Genomic DNA, 18,489 nt, shown 5'->3' with positions numbered 1-18,489 from the left:
CCCAAAAAAAAAATTGATATGCAGCTTTTTTTTTAAATACCCCCAAAACCCAACAAAACACCCAAAACAATAGAACAAAACATCACCTATACCTTTATAACGCTTTAACGCCTTTCCACCCCCACCCCCTTCCCCTCCAGGGCCCCTTAAGTGGATCGTAACCCCACTGGGCTTCCGAACCATGTGATCACTGTGACTGGAAAAACATCCTACAGGCTTACAATTATTGCTAAGTGACTCGGTGACAGTGCGGTCAGTGTTGACAGTCACTGATAGTGTTGGTCAGAGTGCGGTCACAGTGCTGGGGCCACGTGATTGAACACGCTCTCAGCACAAAACAGCGATGATGGCCATTCGCATATATATGGCAGCACAGCATAAGGCCCACTACCATCCTGCCACATAAATACGTATGGCTTAGATTACGGAGCTAAAGACCACCCAAATATCACAGAATAATGCTGATATTATGCAGAATTTCTTGCCTAAAGTTGGTGGACACCTGACCATCACACCTATATGGGCTCTCTGGACACTGCATTCCAAAACCATGGCCATTAATATTGAACTGGCCCCCCTTTTGTTGCTTCAACAGCCTCCACTCTTCTGGAAAGGCTTTCCACAAGATTTTGGAGGGTGTCTATGGGAATTTGTGCTGAACCTGGCATTTGCAATTCATCTCAAAGGTGTTCAGTAGGGTTAGGGTCAGGGCTCTGTGCAGGACACTCGAGTTCCTCCACACCAAGCTGGCCAAACCATGTCTATATGGAGCTGGTTTTGTGCACCTGAACACAATCATTGTCAGGGGTGTCCACATAGTGTTTTTTAGTCTATTGTGATAGCTGTCAAGGTGACTTCAGACATTTTGCAGGTCAGAATTTCATATCTTGTCCAGCAGTTGTGATCATTACAAAGCCGAATTAGTGGTGTCCCACCAGTGGATTGTCCAAAATGTAGGACAGCAATATTTGAGGAATCCACCTGCCATAGTTTTGGCCTTCTGGAAAGGATACAAATTATCATGGGGAAACCTTGCTACATTGCCCAGCAAGAAATACAACAGTCCAGCCTACTCAGAGCTACAGTATTAGTGCTGGATAGACATGCAAGCTGTGGAAAAATTTGGTCCGGTTCGGATATTTAGTTATTTCGGGCTTCGGGTCCGAAATTCAATTCGGTTCGGGGTTTCGAAATCCGAATTTTCGTTAGTTTCGGATAAGTTTGCGAACGAATATTCGTTACGACTACCACAGAAAACCACCTACAGATATTAATACTGAAGCTGAATCTCCTAGACCCGAATGGCATTTGGGATCCGAAATACCTGAATTGCATTCGGGAGCTCGGGTCTGGGAGCCATATACATATATTAGCAAAGCTGAGGTTCCCAGACCCGAATGGCATTCGGGAGCTCCCGAATGCGATTCGGAAATTCGGATCCTAAATGCCATTCGAGTCTGGGAGCCATATAGATATATTACTAAAGCTGAGCCTCCCAGATCCGTATGGCAGTCGGGAGCTCCCGAAAGCAATTCGGAAATTCGGATTCCCGAATTCCATACCGGTCTGGGAGCCTCAACTTTAGTATTATATGTATATGGCTCCCATGTTACATAGTTACATAGTATTTGAGGTTGAAAAAAGACACAGGTCCATCAAGTTCAAACCTTTTGTGTGACGTAACGAAAATTCATATTCAGACCCATTCGGATGCATTAAACCAAAAAACACATCTGATTGGCCAGAAAAGTCACATGCCCGATTCAGTTCCGTTTTTGAACTGAATTCGGACTGGATCCGAAATACAGAAACGGAAATTCAGATTTAAACACATTCGGATGCATTGGGATTCAGACATTTGGATGTGTCTAGTGCTGGATGGAGTTGGCTTTAATGAAATAAGGACATGCTCCCAAGGTGCCCTGCCCTTTAATTACAGTGGAACACAAATGTTCAGTCTGGAAGATTTTGAGCCTTAATTACCAAAACAAGAACACGGTAACCTTAACTACAGCATGCGGTAATTGGATTAGAGACAGCGTAACGACCCCTCGTGCTAACGAGGTCAACCGGGACTGAGGATCCAAAAATAAATATCAAATTAAGCAGGAGAAGGTCCACTGTTCCCGACCCTTCACTGACTTCCATGTATGTCTCACTTGGGAACCAAAGAAGCACAAATGGTGACTTTTCTCTTACCCGACGTTCTGGAGTGACGGACCACCCTCTCACTCTCCAGCGGCGGTGGGATGACGCTCAGGGGGTCAGCGTGGTGGTTTTTCCAGCTCAGCGTCCGTTTACGGCGACGTAAGGTTGGCTTTTCTCTTCCGCCCAGCTCCTCCACGCACGACTGTTCAAACCTGACGACCGCATCAGCTGAGAGGGTTCAAAAGGGAAAGAAAATCATAAGTCAACAGGATTCAGAAGGAGGCGGAGTCAGAGGCAGAACTTTAAAGGGTTCTCCTACTTTGTCTATAAATGTGTAAAAAAAATGGGGGAACCCCGAGGTAGAAGTTTGTCTATAAATGTATCTATTCTCATCTTAAAAGTGAACTCTCCACACAAACACTACATACACAGAGAAAATATTCTGCTTATTCAGGCATCCCTTCCAGACAGCACAGCTAGTCCATGGACCTCCTTGTAAGTTATACACCAAATAAACAATACAACCTTGCCCAGAAGCCACCCCCACCCTGTGATTGGACAATGAAGGAGGAGAAACATACCGATTAGGCCATCACTCTCTCTTATAGAAAGCATGTTCAAACAGTGATGGGGCTGGGCAAAGTTAAAGAGCTCCAAGTGGCTCACAGTGCTACCCAGGGCCGGATTTCCCACAAGGCCAACCGAGGCCTGGCCTCGGGGCAGCAGGGAGTAGAGGGGCAGCAGGGGTGTGGAATTCCTATCTCCCAACACCTGGCATATGCAGTTCCTGGTGCCGGGTGCTTGTTGTTTTCTACATTAAAGGAGAACTATGGGGTCAGGGCTTTTCCCCATAGTCCTCCTAATGGTCACGGGAGACCACAAACTAGCGTCCTCCCGTCACCCAAAGCTCAGTATATAGGGAGCTACAGCTCGCGGTATACTGAGACGCCGCAGCCGGCACGGATCCCGACAATACTGTCTGGATCCACCCAGCTGCGGGATTGACAGCTGGCTCTGCCTATCTAGAGGCAGAGCCAGCTGTACCTGCCCCCTCCCCCGTCCGTTCCGCCAGTCAGCGCTGGAGGATCAGACAGGGGGAGGGGGGAATACCTGCAGGGAGCCGTGAGTGACAGTCATGTCTCTCTGCAGGGATAGATCGAGAAGTGAGCGAGCGACGGTATGTGTTCGCTCACTTCCCGATCTATTGAGCCGACCTGTGACAGTTTCATTGTCACAGGTTGGCTAGAACTATGAGGCTGAGTGATTTTCACTTGCCTCATAGTTCTCCTTTAGGCCCTGCTTTAAGCAAGCAGAGCTAAATGTACAGCGGGGAAGCTGCCGCTTGTTTTTTACAAGTGATCTCGGCGATGTCGCCGAGATCACTTGTATGCAGCCTGCATACAGGGGGGCGCATTGACGAGCCTGGCATTGGGGCAGCAGAGATAGTAAATCCGGCCCTGGTGCTACCCCTTCCTTCCTCAGTGTTGAGGTTACAGGAGGCTATCAAAACTATTTATAGCTCTCCATTTAATTTGAAAAACTTAGAATAAAAGTACAATTATGTCAGTGATCTTTGTAAATACCCCTCTCTGTGTATTTGGAAAGGGCACCAGTTGGCATGGCTGCTTTCAGATAAGGGCTAAGGCTTTACACAGCCCTCGCCTGCTCCCTTTTCTTCCAGCTATGTTTACCAGCTGCCTACATACACTCCGCATGAAATATTTATATTTACATTCACACAAAAGGAAACGTCAGCTGAGCGGGGTCGGGATAACTCGCGGCACGGACACAAAAGCTCCGCTAAATCCACTAATGGCCATTAATAATACATCAAAGGCTTGACGTTCCAGAGCTCGGCAATACCAGGAATAACCAAAGTGTTTACACTTAACACAACCAATCTGGGGACCTGCAGAGAGGGAGACGAATGTTTCCTCTTTTGACTTCTTCAAAGTGGGCCAAACAGCGACATCTGCAGCTAGTTTGAATGCCTCCCTATTAAGTTGTAGGAGAGCTGAGCTGCATGTTAAAGCCGAACTCCAGGCAAACAGCTACCTACACAGGTGATACATACACAGGTGATACATACACAGGTGATACATACACAGGTGATACATACACAGGTGATATACATAGAAGGGAGCCGTTTACACTGCCAAAGGATCTTGATTGGAGTTCCACCTTCACACTTGCTGCATTATCATGAATTTTGATGCACCGGCTGGTTTGGTAAAATGGAGTTCCTTACTCCAGATATTTAACGGGTGCAGCAGGAACCCCATAGAGGAAGCTCAAGCTCAAGGAGATCTCAGACTTATAATTAAACATTATACTTTCCTATTAGCTGTCCCGTACTCTCATAAAAGGGATGCAATGTTACACAAGGGGTGTCGTTTGGACCACTATACTAGAACATCGATTATCTGGGTCACCAAAAGTTCCTACTGTACCAATTCTCTGACTGGCCGGGTCGCGCCTTGTTTCCAATGTACCAGTTCACTGACTGATTGGGTCACCATGAGATACCACTATACCAGTTCCCTGACTTGCTGGGTCACCCCATGTTTCCAGTGTATCAGTTCCCTTACTGATTTGGTCATCATGAGTTACCACCACACCAGTTCTCTGACTGGCTGGGTCACCCCATGTTTCCAATGCATCAGTTCCCTGCTCAATTGGGTCACCATGAGTTCCCACTTTACCAGTTCTCTGATTGGCTGAGTCACCCCAATGTTTTCAGTCTACCACTTCACCAACCGATTGGATCACCATGCGTTGTCACTATCCCAGTTCAATGACTTGCTGGGTCCTCCAATGTACCGGTTCACCGAGTGATTGGGTCACCAATCACTAGTTGGGTTGCCACGTGCTCCCACTGTAACAGTTCCCTATCTGGCTAGTTCGCCATGAGTTGTGATGCACATGAACTGGTTCCCTCATCTCTACTCCGTTGCTTGCCTTTAAAATGGCACTGATGACTATGAGAGCCCAACAGCTCACTGCCAGGGTCAGCGGGAGATGGGAGACTATATTTCTACCCACAAGATTTAAACCCCAAATCATCAACAGCCTTTCTGCAGACAGTCATGTGACCTACCTAGCTGAGAAAAGTGCTCCTCCATCCCGCTCCAGGAGTTCTTCTCGATGATCGTCCGTACCAGGCTCCAAGGCTGTTTTCGGTAACAGATCTCTGAAGACACCCTAATGATGAAGAGCAAACACTGAGTATTGTGAACACCAAACTAGACGGAAGGTGGGAACATGCACAGCTTTTAAATATTCAAGGCGGCCGCTATGGAACCCGGCCAGGGCCGTGTGGGCCGCCTGGGTAGCTATGGCATGTAGGGGTGCTGGCTGCCGCTGACACAACTCAGCAGCGGCTGTGAAGAGCCCTGACAACCTGTCAGTGATGAGTGCAGCGGCCGCCGCGCGTTTCCCATCACAGCCGCTGCGGAGCTGTGTCAGTGACAGCCAGGAGCTGCGGCAGAAGAGGCCGGCGTTCGCAGTGAAGGAGGAGGCGGGGCCCGCCTAAGAGCAACCCCGCCACCTCTTACATCACTGGCCAGCGACCTAAGAGCAGGCGGGGCCCGTCTATAGAAGAGGAGGCGAGGCCCGGGGACGGAAGAGGAGGCGGGGCCCGGCGACCACGGTGGAGGACAGTGCTGACAGGTAAGAGGTGTGCAGCCCATCTGAGACCCTGCAGAGCCCACTATAGAGAGTCTATGGTGGGCTTGCAGGGTCACTCTCAGGTGGGCTGTTTGGTATATCAGGTGGGCTCTGCAAGTGGCATAACTAGCAATCACGGGGCCCCATACAACATTTTGCTATGGGGCCCCGTGATTTCTAGTTACGCCGCTGGCGGGAGCCCTTCATTTTATATCTGCCTGGAGATTGCCTTTAACCAATAGCAAGCAGCGATGTTTTGTTAATCTTGAGAGAAGAAGAACTTTCTGCAAAATAATGAGAATTGCTAAAAAAAAAAGTTATACGGCTGTGGAAAAAAAAACAAAAAAAACTTTTTTTTCTCTTTTGTAGGTAAGAGCGCATTAGACGGCATCTGAAATACATGTAGCTGTTAGGGATGATGAATACGATATGTAGGTGGCATGATAAAAGACGTCAGTCTGTCAACATCCTGATGGCTGGGAGTGGGGGCCGTTAATGAGCTGTCAGCCGCGGCGGAGGACAGCAGCTGAGGGGGATCCGCCGCGATGAGTAAGCGGAGGGCTGGTGGGTTGCACAGCGGGCTCCCTCTTTTTAGCCATCAGGAGTGTTGGCGAAACACGTAGGCTGCCGGGATGACTCACGAGTGGGTTACCTGAGACGAGCTTTATTCTTGGCCACGCTGGAGATGCAGTACCGATGTGCAGTGTAAAAATAATCCTGGTAGGGGATGCCCTGCGTCACGACTTGTGTGTCTAGGACGGACGCCGAGCCCTTCAGATGGTAGAGAGTCTGTGAGACGGGCAGAAGAAACCATACAGGTGAGAACGGGCTAAAGGAATCAAATGCCCTCCAACCCAATCAGTACATAGCACAGTAAAGCCTTCTTAGATCAGAAGGTATTGTGTGTCCTCCCCATCCCAAGGACCAGGTGTCTCATCCCATCACGTATCCCAAAAATAAGAGAATTCCTCATTTCAGGACGGTGGGCGGAGCCCCATGTCCCAGAGCTACATTTGCCCCATCATGACCCGTCGGCCAGCTTCCTGATTGCCTGTGAAGTCAGTGTTCTAGCGGAAGAACACCGGCTTCACTTTCTGATGCTGCCTGGCCCCCTGGCCAATCAGGAAGCTGGGCGGCACGTCATGAGGTGCCATCCAGCTTCCTGATTGGCTAGGAAGCCGGCTTCACTTGTTACTAGGCAGCCCGGCTTCCTGACCAATCAGGAAGCCGGGACGCCAGTCATTATGTGCCGCCCCAGTTTCCCTATTGGTTAGGAAGCCAGGCTGCCTACCAACAAGGGCAGCCTGGATTCCTAGCCAATCAGGAAGCTGTGAGGCGGGTCATAACCCACCGCCCGGCTTCCTGATTGGAAAGGAAGCCGGTTCCAGGTTCCCCCAGCATTGTTGGTCAGAGGGAGATCTCCCTCTGACCGGAAGTTCATGTTTCAGAGGTAAGTATCAGAGCATTTGGGGGAGTACGAGTACTCGCCCAAATACTCGGTATTGGCACCAACACTGATAATAGTATTGGTATCGGTGCATCCCTAGTTTCAGGTTTTTCATCATCGGTGCAGTATATGGAAGCCATGGCTTCCATTGAATAGGGTGTGGAACCTATTATAACCATACAGGTTATGGTGGGAAGGGACAAAAGGCCACCAATGGAATCATTGCATAGCACAATAAAGCCTTCTTGGAACAGAAGATATTCACATGTCCCATTCCATCACATATCCCATACATATATATAGGTTCTCTCTAAGGAGACATCAGGGGCCTATTGAACCCCTATTGTTACCTCTGCAGTCCACCAAAGCTAATTAAGCACAGATTGTGGTTACCTAGCTTCTTCCCCTGCAGCACTGATACGGGAAGTGATGAAGAGCTTGTCGCTTCTGGCTTCATTCACTGCAAAGGCCATTAGCAAAGGGGTGTTCACTGGTTATCCTCTGCTTCCCTCTCCCCCCCCCGGCTGATGCCAAACATGGGCACCCTGGCTGCCCAGGAGGGGCAGTGGAGCCCTGGATACATGGTTTGGCAGGAAGGTGGGGGAGGGGTGTCAGGCAGGGAAATGGCACCTTCCGCAGGCTGTAGAAACGATTGGGGCGGCTTTACAGATGCCCAAATCACTTCTAGTAAAAAGCCGACAGCCTGCAGAAGGAAGGTAAATGAGCTCCTGGCTGCTATGGCAGCTGGGAGTCTGTTTAAAGGTCCCAACTGCCACCAACGCAGTGGCGTCACAAGGGGGGTGCGGCCCGCACCCGGGTGCCACCATTGGAGGGGTGACATCAAAATGACTCACAGTCATTTTGGTGTCACCCCCCTCTGAAAAGTCGGGCGCTCGGTCATGGACAGTATACCGACAGTATCAGGAGAGAGGAGGGGGCCCGGCGGCATACCTTATCCCGCCGGGTGACTGTCCCCTCCTCTCTCTGCCGGCGTCCATCACCAAGATGGCCGCTGGCAGGTATCAGCATACTGACACGCGCATGCGCAGTGACGTCTCGGCTGGGTGACACTCGGTTACCGCTCCGGGTGTCACCCAGCCTTGGGACGCCCCTGCACCAACGTACGTCAAAGAGAGCGAAAGCTTTAAAGGCTTCAATAGTGCTGTGCACACTGCTCATATACAACCTGAACACGGTTTTAAAGCACACCTACAACCAAAGCCCCCCCACCCAAGATGGGGGTTCTTGAACAAAGCCTGCACATGTCTCGCTTCCTCCTGTATCTTAATACAAGGTCCGATGGGCACCATACCTGAGTCTCCACTGCGGGGGCTGTTTTTGGTCCCAGAGGATTATTAATAGGAATGGTGTAATTAAGAACACGGGTTTGCTTTCCGCTGCTGTCCCTCTCCCAGGGGTTCACTATGACGTCTGTGAAGAGAAGAGGGAATCAGGAGATTATAGGTGAACGTGGCACCATTTGCTGTCTAGGAAGCCAAGGGACGGAGTAACAAGAACGCAGTGCATGGAAGGCTTCCGGCTGGCAATTAGCAATTCCACCTGACTGTCCATAGAAAACAATGATCTTTGGGTTGGCAGTAGCATGTTGATGGGGGATGGGGGGACGGACAGAGACAGAAAGTAGTGGCAAATGTTAAATTAAGCAGGTGTCACCAGAACAGGAACAGAAGGGAAATCTTCCATTGGCGACACCTGTTCTAGTGACAAATGTGTGTGTGTGTGGGGGGGGGGGAAGATGGCAGAAGGGCCTCTGACCTGTGAACTTCCTCTTTTCCATGAACTCGCTCATGAATCTCGTGTCGAAGGCCAATGCATGTTGCAGGCGCTCTGCGCCAACGTGATACACGGCGTTGATGTGAAGTCTGCCGGGCAAGTCTGAAGACAGGGCATCTTTAGAGACTGCGTCGGCATCTGAAAAGAGAAAAACAACATGGAAGTTCTTAAAAAGAAGATAGTTTTAGGTGCAAAGTCTGTTTTACTGGTAACCGTATGAAATAGAACAACCAAAAAGTCATCAGGAATGTAGAATTACTCTCACTGCTGAAAATCAATCATATAAAAGAGTCAATCTGCCATAAAATGACACATATAAATAAAGACGTTCCCATTCATTCAGTTTTAGCTGATGGATATGGGAAGGAAGGGGGGCAATGTGGCTTGTAGTCAATGGGCGCAGGGCAATAGAATCTGTGATCCTCGGGATGGGAAGGAAGAGCCTGCGGTCCTTGGGGTGGGAAGGAACAGAGCCTGTGGTCCTTGGGATGGGAAGGAACAGAGCCTGTCATCCTCGGGATGGGAAGGAAGAGCCTGCGGTCCTTGGGATGGGAAGGAACAGAGCCTGCGGTCCTTGGGCTGGGAAGGAACAGAGCCTGTGGTCCTTGGGATGGGAAGGAACAGAGCCTGCGGTCCCTGGGATGGGAAGGAAGAGCCTGTGGTCCTTGGGATGGGAAGGAACAGAGCCTGTGGTCCTCGGGATGGGAAGGAAGAGCCTGCGGTCCTTGGGATGGGAAGGAACAGAGCCCGTGGTCCTTGGGATGGGAAGGAAGAGCCTGTGGGCCCTGGGATGGGGGGAGGAACAGAGCCTGTGGTCCTTGGGTTGGGAAGGAACAGAGCCTGTGGTCCTTGGGGTGGGAAGGAACAGAGCCTGTGGTCCTTGGGATGGGAAGGAAGAGTCTGTGGTCCTTGGGATGGAAGAAACAGAGCCTTTGGTCCTTAGGGGCAGGGGAAGAAAGACAGTGGTCCTTAGAGCAGCAACTGATCCTGTGATCCTGATGGACAGGTTAAAAGAGCCTTGGGGGAGGGTGGAAGGGACAACCAAGCATGATGGTCCTAAAGAGCCAGGTTAACAAAGCTTGTGCTTCTTCACAGGAGGGGCAACAGACTCTGCGGCCTTCAGGAAGAGAGGTAACACAGCTGGAGGTGGCAATACCTAGCGGATGTCTTCAGGGGCTGGGGGTGCTGCTGTATTTTGTCTTTCTACCTTGACATGTTTCATGTTTTAATCCTCTTTGACATTGAAGTGCCTCGGGAGATCACTCTGAAATGTTGCTAGTTATGTATACGGAGAGAGTGCTAATGCCAATTTGGTTAAAGTAAAGCAGACTGTTGGATGTTCATAACCCGAGTGCAGCTCAGCAACAGGCAGCCGGCAGGCAGGGAAAGGCATCCTCCTACCCGCCCCAGCTGGCCTTGTTATCCGGCTCCAGATGTTTAGGATGATAAGATAAATCATGGCGGAGAGATTAATCAGAGAGATGACATAAGCCCCGCCAAGACATCCTATTACCCAGACACCTCTGGGGCAGCCGCGCTGCTCAATCTATTTACTGGGAGAACATTGCGAGAGTGGTAAGCCTGTCAGTGAGATCAGGAAAACTCCCATTGGCTGTATATTGAAAAGCCGCCCATTCCGCCCCGAAAAGAAGAAGCTTTGCTGCTTCCCATCTGCTTTTGTCCAGGTTGTATTAATATATAGGTAGATAAACTTCCTCATTACATATGAAGTCTCTGCTTCCTTCCTTCTTTCTTCTGCACAGTGACTGTGTTTCACACTCAACCCACACACCATAATATATCATTGGCTCTATAGTTACCCTTCCTTATCTGATTGCTCTGTTTGAGGTTTCAATCAGAGAGAGCCTTCCTGAAAAGAGATCTCATCAGCCTGCACTCCTTTATTGTTGGCTGCACAGTCAGGCTGTATGGGTCAAGTGCAGTGTAGGTCACAGGGATTGGATCTGGACAGGGACTGGCAACAGGGATCGGATCGCAAGACCAGCATCTACCATCAGAACGATCTATCTGTGGTCCAAACGTCTTGGAGGGGGGAGCAGTTAGCAGACATCCCAATGCAGACCCCTCACAGGGTATACAGTAGCGTCAGTTGATCAACACTGGAACAAACGTAGAGTTGCCTTGCCGCACTCAGGGCCGAATTTCCCACAAGGCCAACCAAGGCCCGGCCTCAGGACACCAGGGAGTAGAGGGAAATAGGGTGTGGAATTCCTATCTCCCGATGCCCGGGACATGCAGTTCCGGGTGTCGGGCGGGTAGTTGTTTTCTACATTTAGCCCTGCTTTGGGCAAGCAGAGCTAAATGTACAGCGGGGAAGCCGCCGCTTGTTTTGTTTGCAGCCTGCAGGTCTGCCATTCTCCATGTTGGGGGTCCTTTTTGGCGGGTAGAGGGGTGCATTAAAGAGCCTGGCCTTGGGGCAGCAGAGAGAGTAAATCCGTACAATGTAATTGCTGAGCCTGTTGAAGGGGACCCCGTGTGGCCCCGAAAACTCTAGTTCTGATGACATGGCTTTTTAAATAAACAAGCACTTGGGGTAACAATACTTTACCTGTGCTGGTGACATCTATCTACCAAGTTGATCAACTTTCACCCCAAGAAAGCTCAGGTAGTCCATGTCTACAATGGTTGGGTAAGACCATAGTAGACAAACCTTCTCCAAGCCAGTTGTAAAGAAAAAGTTGACTTGGGCAAACCATATGGGTCAGCTCCGACTGACCGTAACCATTCTCCAACTGGCTAAGCTCATTTCAACTGTTCAGCAAGGGGCATCACAATGTGACAGAAAAATGGACACCCCTCTAAAACCTGGTGCCTGTCCGATGTTCTGGCGCCCCTTCTAGTGCCTGTCCTCTGATGAGGTCGGTCACCAGAAGCGGCGCTCTCATCTTCACAGTGCAACTGCTTTTCCGCAACTAAACGTTCTTCAATCATTTGTACAGCAGTGCAGATCATGAAAGACTCCCACAGCCCGGGTCCCGCGCTTCGGCTTATCGTTATATTCCATAGAACGGTTGTGGTTACACTAAACACTTCGGGGCAGCGACTGCTATAAACAGCGTGACAAGTCCTGCTAAACACTGCGGTATATGTCGGAGCTAATATGGTCTGGCCCTCTAGCAACTTCAGCGCCAAATTATAGCTAATTTGCCTACAAACGTCAGGTGGTCATAATAAACTGGCCACTCAGTGTATATCATCTATCTAAATAATTATCATATTAATGTAACAGGAAATACAAATTTATTTTACCAGTTGTAGACACGCTACAGTAGTCCAGAAAAAAAACAAAAAACGTAATCAAACACAAATGACATGTGTGTCATTCTGCCCAGCTGCCCATCCCCCCTCACACTTGCCAGCAATGGTGATGGGGCTCGGGCGTGTTCGCAGCTCCACGTGCCGAGCACGACAGGAAGCTGACAGCGCCAATCATAGGCACTGAGACATTTCCCGATCTCTGCAGCTGCGGACCGGGATAATGTCTCAGTACCTGTAATTGGCGCTGTCAGCTTCCTGGCGTGCTCGGCACGTGGGGCTGCGAACACGCCTGAGCCCATCACTAGCCAGCTATTCCCGGCTGTCAAAATGATAGGCGGGAGTTGCTGTGTAAATGTAGAAGCTGCTGCTAGAAAAAAAAAAAACTTGACCGTCTGACAAATTGTTAATAAATATTGCTCAGACTGGAGAAAGAAAGAAGCAACAGTGTTATTTTTATGTCTACTCTGTTTCATTCATCCACAGATCAAAGGGATGAGCTTCCATCTGCCCATGATGTTGGTTAAAGCAACCTGACAAGTGGAAAGAAAAACCCCAATAAAATATATATATATGTTTTTAAATATAATTCGTTTCTCTTTAACCCCTTAGTTTACCCTGATCAGTCTAATTAACTTGTTCTTCCACTTAAAAGGAGAACTATGGGGTTAAGGCTTTTCCCCATAGTTCTCCTTAGGGTAACGGGAGGACACAAACTAGCGTCCTCCCATCACCCTAGGCTCAGTATATAGGGAGCTGTAGCTCGCGGTATACTGAGACGCCGCAGCTGAAGCGGATCCCGACAATTGTGTCTGGATCCGCCCAGCTGCGTGACTGACAGCTGGCTCTGCCTATCTAGAGTCAGAGCCAACTGTACCCGCCCCCTCCCCCGTCCGTTCCGCCAGTCAGCGCTGGAGGATCGGAGCGGGGAGGGGGGAATCCAGCCCCTCCCTTGTCACGGGCCGAGAGCTGTGACAGGATCGAGAGGTGAGCGAACGCCGGTATGTGTTCTCTCACCTCCCGATCTACTGAGCCGACCTGTGACAGTCTCATTGTCACAGGTCGGCTAGAACTATGAGGTGAGTGGAAAGCACTCATCTCATAGTTCTTTAATTACGATTTAAATGTGTTTTTTAATTCAATAATATATACAAATATTTGTTTTTAATCCTTACGTTTCCCGTAATTGTTTTAGTGTTGCATTAAACGCATTTTTAAAAAAAATAAGAAAACGCCTTTTATTTAATTTCTAAATAATTTGCAATGCTTTGTAGTAGAATCATAGATTCAGGGGTGTATTTATAAACATTTCACAGAGCCAATTATTCTGTGAAACTCGGCAAATGTTTGTTCTGTGAGAATAGAGGCAAAAACAAACATTCTTATGATATTTTCTGTAATATTAGGAAAATAGCGCATTATGGCCACTAGATGGAGCTGAGGAGCATAGGACAATCACATTTCTTGCTTTCGGGTGATGTATGACAGCTGCTACTGTTACCACATAGACAAGTACATAAAATAAAACAGATTGCCGCACTGACCCTCATCCTGGGTGGAGCTTGGGCTGGAGTTGTTGCTCAGGTCGGTGGGCAGATCCTCACTGGGCAGGCGGTCCAGGGAAGGCATGGAGTCCAGCAATCCCGTCCCGGCCATCTCTGAGAGGGGGGTCACCGTCTGGCTTGAAGAACCGTCCAGCTGGGAATCTGACAAGGCGTCCGAATGTCCGATCAAATCCTCTGCTGTCTGAAAGGAAGAACCATCACTGGGTGGAGAAAAAAAAACTACCACCAGCTGCAAATAGACAGGAACTAAAGATTGAAGGCAATGTGGGGTTGCGGCAGTTTTGTTTAAACTTTATTTAAAAAAATTATATATATACACTATATTGCCAAAAGTATTTGGCCCCTCCCCCTCCAAATCATTGGATTCAGGTGTTCCGTGACATTTCCTGGCTACTAAATATTCCGCGGTCACCTGTTACGGGTATTATAACAAAGTGGAAGCAACCGGGAACAACAGCACATCAGCCAGTAAGTGGTCGGCCACGTCAACGCACAGTGCGCAGAAGTCGCCAACTGTCTGCAGAGTCAATAGCTACAGACCTCCAAACTTCATGTGGCCTTCAGATTGGCACAACAACAGTGCGTAGAGAGCTTCATGGAATGGGTTTCCATGGCCGAGCAGCTGCATCCGAGCCGCACATCACCAAGTGCAATGCAAAGCGTGCGATGCCGCGGTGTAAAGCACGCCGCCACTGGACTCTAGAGAAGTGGAGACGTGTTCTCTGGAGTGACCAATCACGCTTCTCTGTCTGGCAATCCGATGGACGTGTCTGGGTTTGGCGGTTGCCAGGAGAACGGTACTTGCCTGACTGCATTGTGCCAAGTGTAAAGTTTGGTGGAGGGGGGATTATGGTGTGGGGTTGTTTTTCAGGGGTTGGGCTTGGCCCCTTAGTTCCAGTGAAGGGAACTCTTAAGGCATCAGCATACCAAGACATTTTGGACAATTTCATGCTCCCAACTTTGTGGGAACAGTTTGGGGATGGCCCCTTCCTGTTCCAACATGACTGCGCACCAGTGCACAAAGCAATGTCCATAAAGACATGGATGAGCGAGTTTGAGGTGGAGGAACTTGACTGGCCTGCACAGAGTCCTGACCTCAACCCGATAGAACACCTTTGGGATGAATTAGAGCGGAGACTGCGAGCCCGGCCTTCTCCTCCAACATCAGTACCTGACCTCACAAATGGTCCAACATTCCCATAGACACACTCCTAAACCTTGTGGACGCCTTCCCAGAAGAGTTGAAGCTGTTATAGCGGCAAAGGGCGGAGCCAACTCAATACTGAACCCTACGGACTAAGACCGGGATGCCATTAAAGTTCATGTGCGTGTAAAGGCGTCCCAATACTTTTGGCAATATAGTGTGTGTGTGTGTATATATATATATTTTTTAATAATAATTATTTTTTTTTATTTTATTTTTTGCATTAATAAATTCAATTCTCCTTTTAGGCCAGCAGGTGGAGCACCTCCTCACATAGTTTCCAGGCTTTCCTTTGCCCCTTTGTTGTAAAAAGAAAAAAAAACACACAGGGGAAAGTCTGTAACATCTCCTATCACAGTCAAGGTTGGCCACTCAATCAGGCTGTATTGCTCCAATGCAGTGCAGCCTTCATGCAGGTCACAGAGAGTGCAGGACCTGGCTGTGCAGTCTGGCAGCAATGCCTGGATCACAAGACTGGCTGAACAAGCTGAATGCCAGAAGTTCGGCTTTAAAGCTGGTTATGAAGTGACCTGCTAGTCAGCTTCTCTAGTCCTGTTTAAAAAAATGGTGACATGAAAGAATTCTGTCACAGTTTTTTTTCTTTATCTACCAGCTCCAGAAGATGTCTTACCATTAGCATACTATCGCTGCTGGCGAGAGAGGTGAAGGAGTCGGCGGCCGGCAAGCGAGAGATGCTGCCAAGTTTGGTGTCGCCCCTGGAGGAGGTGTCGCTCAGATCTGTGCATTCCGGAAAATCCTCGCTCCCCCTACAATGAAAAACGCAATATTCATATAAGCCATAGAAGTCTTATGATGTGTAGTTACCCTGTCCTTGAAATTAACCCCTTCATGACCGAGGACTTTCCCCCCTCCATTTTTTGTACCTGTGATATAATCCCCATTTTAGGCCTGAAAATCAATGAAAACCCCCCAAAATGATATATTTTCTGAAAGCCGAGACCCTGTAGAATAAAATGTTGGCGGTTGCAAATTTTTATGCTGCACGACATTAGCGCAACTTTTTAACAAACCCAAATATTAAGTGAAAAATGCACTTAAGTTAAATTAAGCGCCCCAAAACACTATATACAACCATTTTTTTTTTGGTAACATATAAAAGATGAGGTCACCACGAGTACATAGATACCCAACATGGCCGGGTTAAAAATTGTGTGCGTCCGTGAAACGGCAACTAATTTCAGTACCCCAAAAAGTCCATAGACGACGCTTTAAAAGCCCCCACAGGTCATCAGTTAGAAGATACGTGTAAATATTGGCCTTAGGATTATTGCACTCACTCCGGCATGCACGGAGATACCCAACATGTGTAGCGCGATCATCGTTTTCGTACCTAGGCGCACCTGACGCGTTTACGTGATGACACGCGTGCTAGCGGGGGCGGGGGACTTTAAAAAAAAATTGACATTATTTTTACATTTAAATTATTTAATATTATTTTTAAAACTGTTTTTTTTTTTACTTTAATTGCCTTTACATAGGGAGGCTTACAAGCCCACCATGTGATAGCATTTTGCTAGTGACAGGTCCTCTTTAAAGGTGATACTGGAGTCCAAAAGACCCTCAGTGTCACCTTTACACTCTAAATAAGCTAATGCAGTGCAGATCGCAGGCTTCAGGAGCCGAGGAATGACAGCTATGGGACCGGAAGTGATGTAATCTGTGTCGCTGCCGGTCCCATAGAACGGGGAGGAGATCGGTGAACGGATATTCACTGCTCTTCTCCCCAGCTTCCCACCGACGCCAGAGATGCTGGTCCCGGGACTGTAAGAGGGGCAGCGGAGAAACATGATAGGGGTGTCGGGCTGGGATCCAGCCTGTTTACAGTATTCAGAGTTGCAACATGGGATTTGTAGTTTCATCACAGCTGGAGGGACGGAGGTTGCCCACCCCTGCCCTAATATTTTTTGACATACCATAGGCTTGGTGGTCACTTCATTCTAGTGAGCCCCTTTTCATTTAAGGTGGAGGAATGCGCTGATTTTGTTCGGGGACTCATCGGAAAAGGACTTTATGGTGCATTTTATTCTTGGTGGGTTTCATTTAAAAATGTGAAAGGTGCAAATTCTGAGGGACAGGCGCTCTTCAGATGGTGGTGCTCACCCCAGGCCGTTGAGCAGGTCCCGCTGAGATGCATAGTCCTCATCTTCGCTGGTCAGGCCCAGCTCCGTACCGTAACATTGGTGAACGATGTTCCACAGCTCCCGGGGGGACAGCGTCTGGAGGCAAAGAAAACAGAGACCGGTTGACGGTGATATTAACGGACAGCCACCGCGGTGACCCTGAAAGCTACCCTCTCCGCAATCATAAGGAGACAAAAATGAACTAGCCATAGGACGCTTTCTAAGGGGCATGTTTAGAAGGACGTTATTGTGACATTCACAAGACATTCACTGCAGGTGACTTTAACGGAGAAGAAAAGGTGTGAATACGAGCTATGCTAATCAAACTGCATTTGTCTTTATCATTGCAATACACATATAGAAAATGTTGCCATCATAAACTCCTTTCATAATGTAAAAGGACAAAAACCCCCTCTGGGCACAAGTTAAAAATTGACAACGTTGTAAAAAAAAACGCACAAGACATGGCCATGACCAGAGATATATCGTCCATGCATGAGCACTTCAAACCATCCATCCATAAAAGGTGTGCAGCTTATCAAGAAACAATCGTATGGGACAGGCTGAGAACACAATGAGCATGTCACGGACCCCGTGTACTGGAGTGTACTGGAACAAACTGAATCCTATCCTGTTTATGAGTTCTCCAAGGAGCGGCATCTGAGGAATGGGAGGTAATCACCAGGGACCCATGCATGGAGGATTGGACTGTGCTGCACCACGTCCCCAGGTTGGTTACCCAGTTCCTTCAGATTGTTGGCAGGGAGATACAAAAGACCAGGGGCAAGATGGTCAAGCCGTGGTGAGGTAATGGAATGCTGGCCTCAGAAGTCAATAGAAACGGGGTCGCGGTTGGTAGAAACAAGTAGGAGAGCAGAGAGTCATGAGGACTCTCAGATGACCAATTAAAGTTCTGATGAAGAGGGCTTGACCTTCAAAATGCATCAGCTCTAAGCGCAGTTGAGACAGCATATAAAACACTGCATCCATCCAGGTATGGACCTCCTCAGATTACCAGGTGCAGATGACCAATGTAGGGCTCTGAAAACGCTTCAGCGCAATAGAGACAGTGACAGATGGTTGCTGAACAGTTGGTCATTTGCACTCGGTGATCTGAGGAGGTCCATACCTGGATGGATGTAGTGTTTTCATTTGCTGTCTCAAATTGCGCATATTTGAGATGTGTTTTGAAGGTCAAGCCTTTTTCTTCAAAGCCCTACAATGGTCATCTGCACCCTGTTATCTGGG

The 18,489-nt window shown here is 48.6% G+C and overlaps 1 protein-coding gene across 1 annotated transcript in view; it reads right to left on the bottom strand.

The window, feature by feature from the left end:
• Window positions 1-18,489, bottom strand: part of GRAMD1A (GRAM domain containing 1A) — an 89,945-nt gene that overhangs the window by 5,523 nt on the left and 65,933 nt on the right. The window contains 8 exon segments of the mRNA XM_018568316.1: window positions 2,200-2,376; window positions 5,246-5,349; window positions 6,467-6,603; window positions 8,574-8,692; window positions 9,038-9,193; window positions 13,876-14,077; window positions 15,732-15,867; window positions 17,222-17,337. Of these exon segments, the coding sequence (XP_018423818.1) occupies window positions 2,200-2,376; window positions 5,246-5,349; window positions 6,467-6,603; window positions 8,574-8,692; window positions 9,038-9,193; window positions 13,876-14,077; window positions 15,732-15,867; window positions 17,222-17,337 (1,147 nt within the window).

This window comes from Nanorana parkeri, unplaced genomic scaffold, assembly GCF_000935625.1.
Source record: "Nanorana parkeri isolate BGI_ZX_2015 unplaced genomic scaffold, ASM93562v1 scaffold1170, whole genome shotgun sequence".
Taxonomy (NCBI): domain Eukaryota; kingdom Metazoa; phylum Chordata; class Amphibia; order Anura; family Dicroglossidae; genus Nanorana; species Nanorana parkeri.
This window is presented reverse-complemented; position numbering and strand designations above follow the sequence as displayed.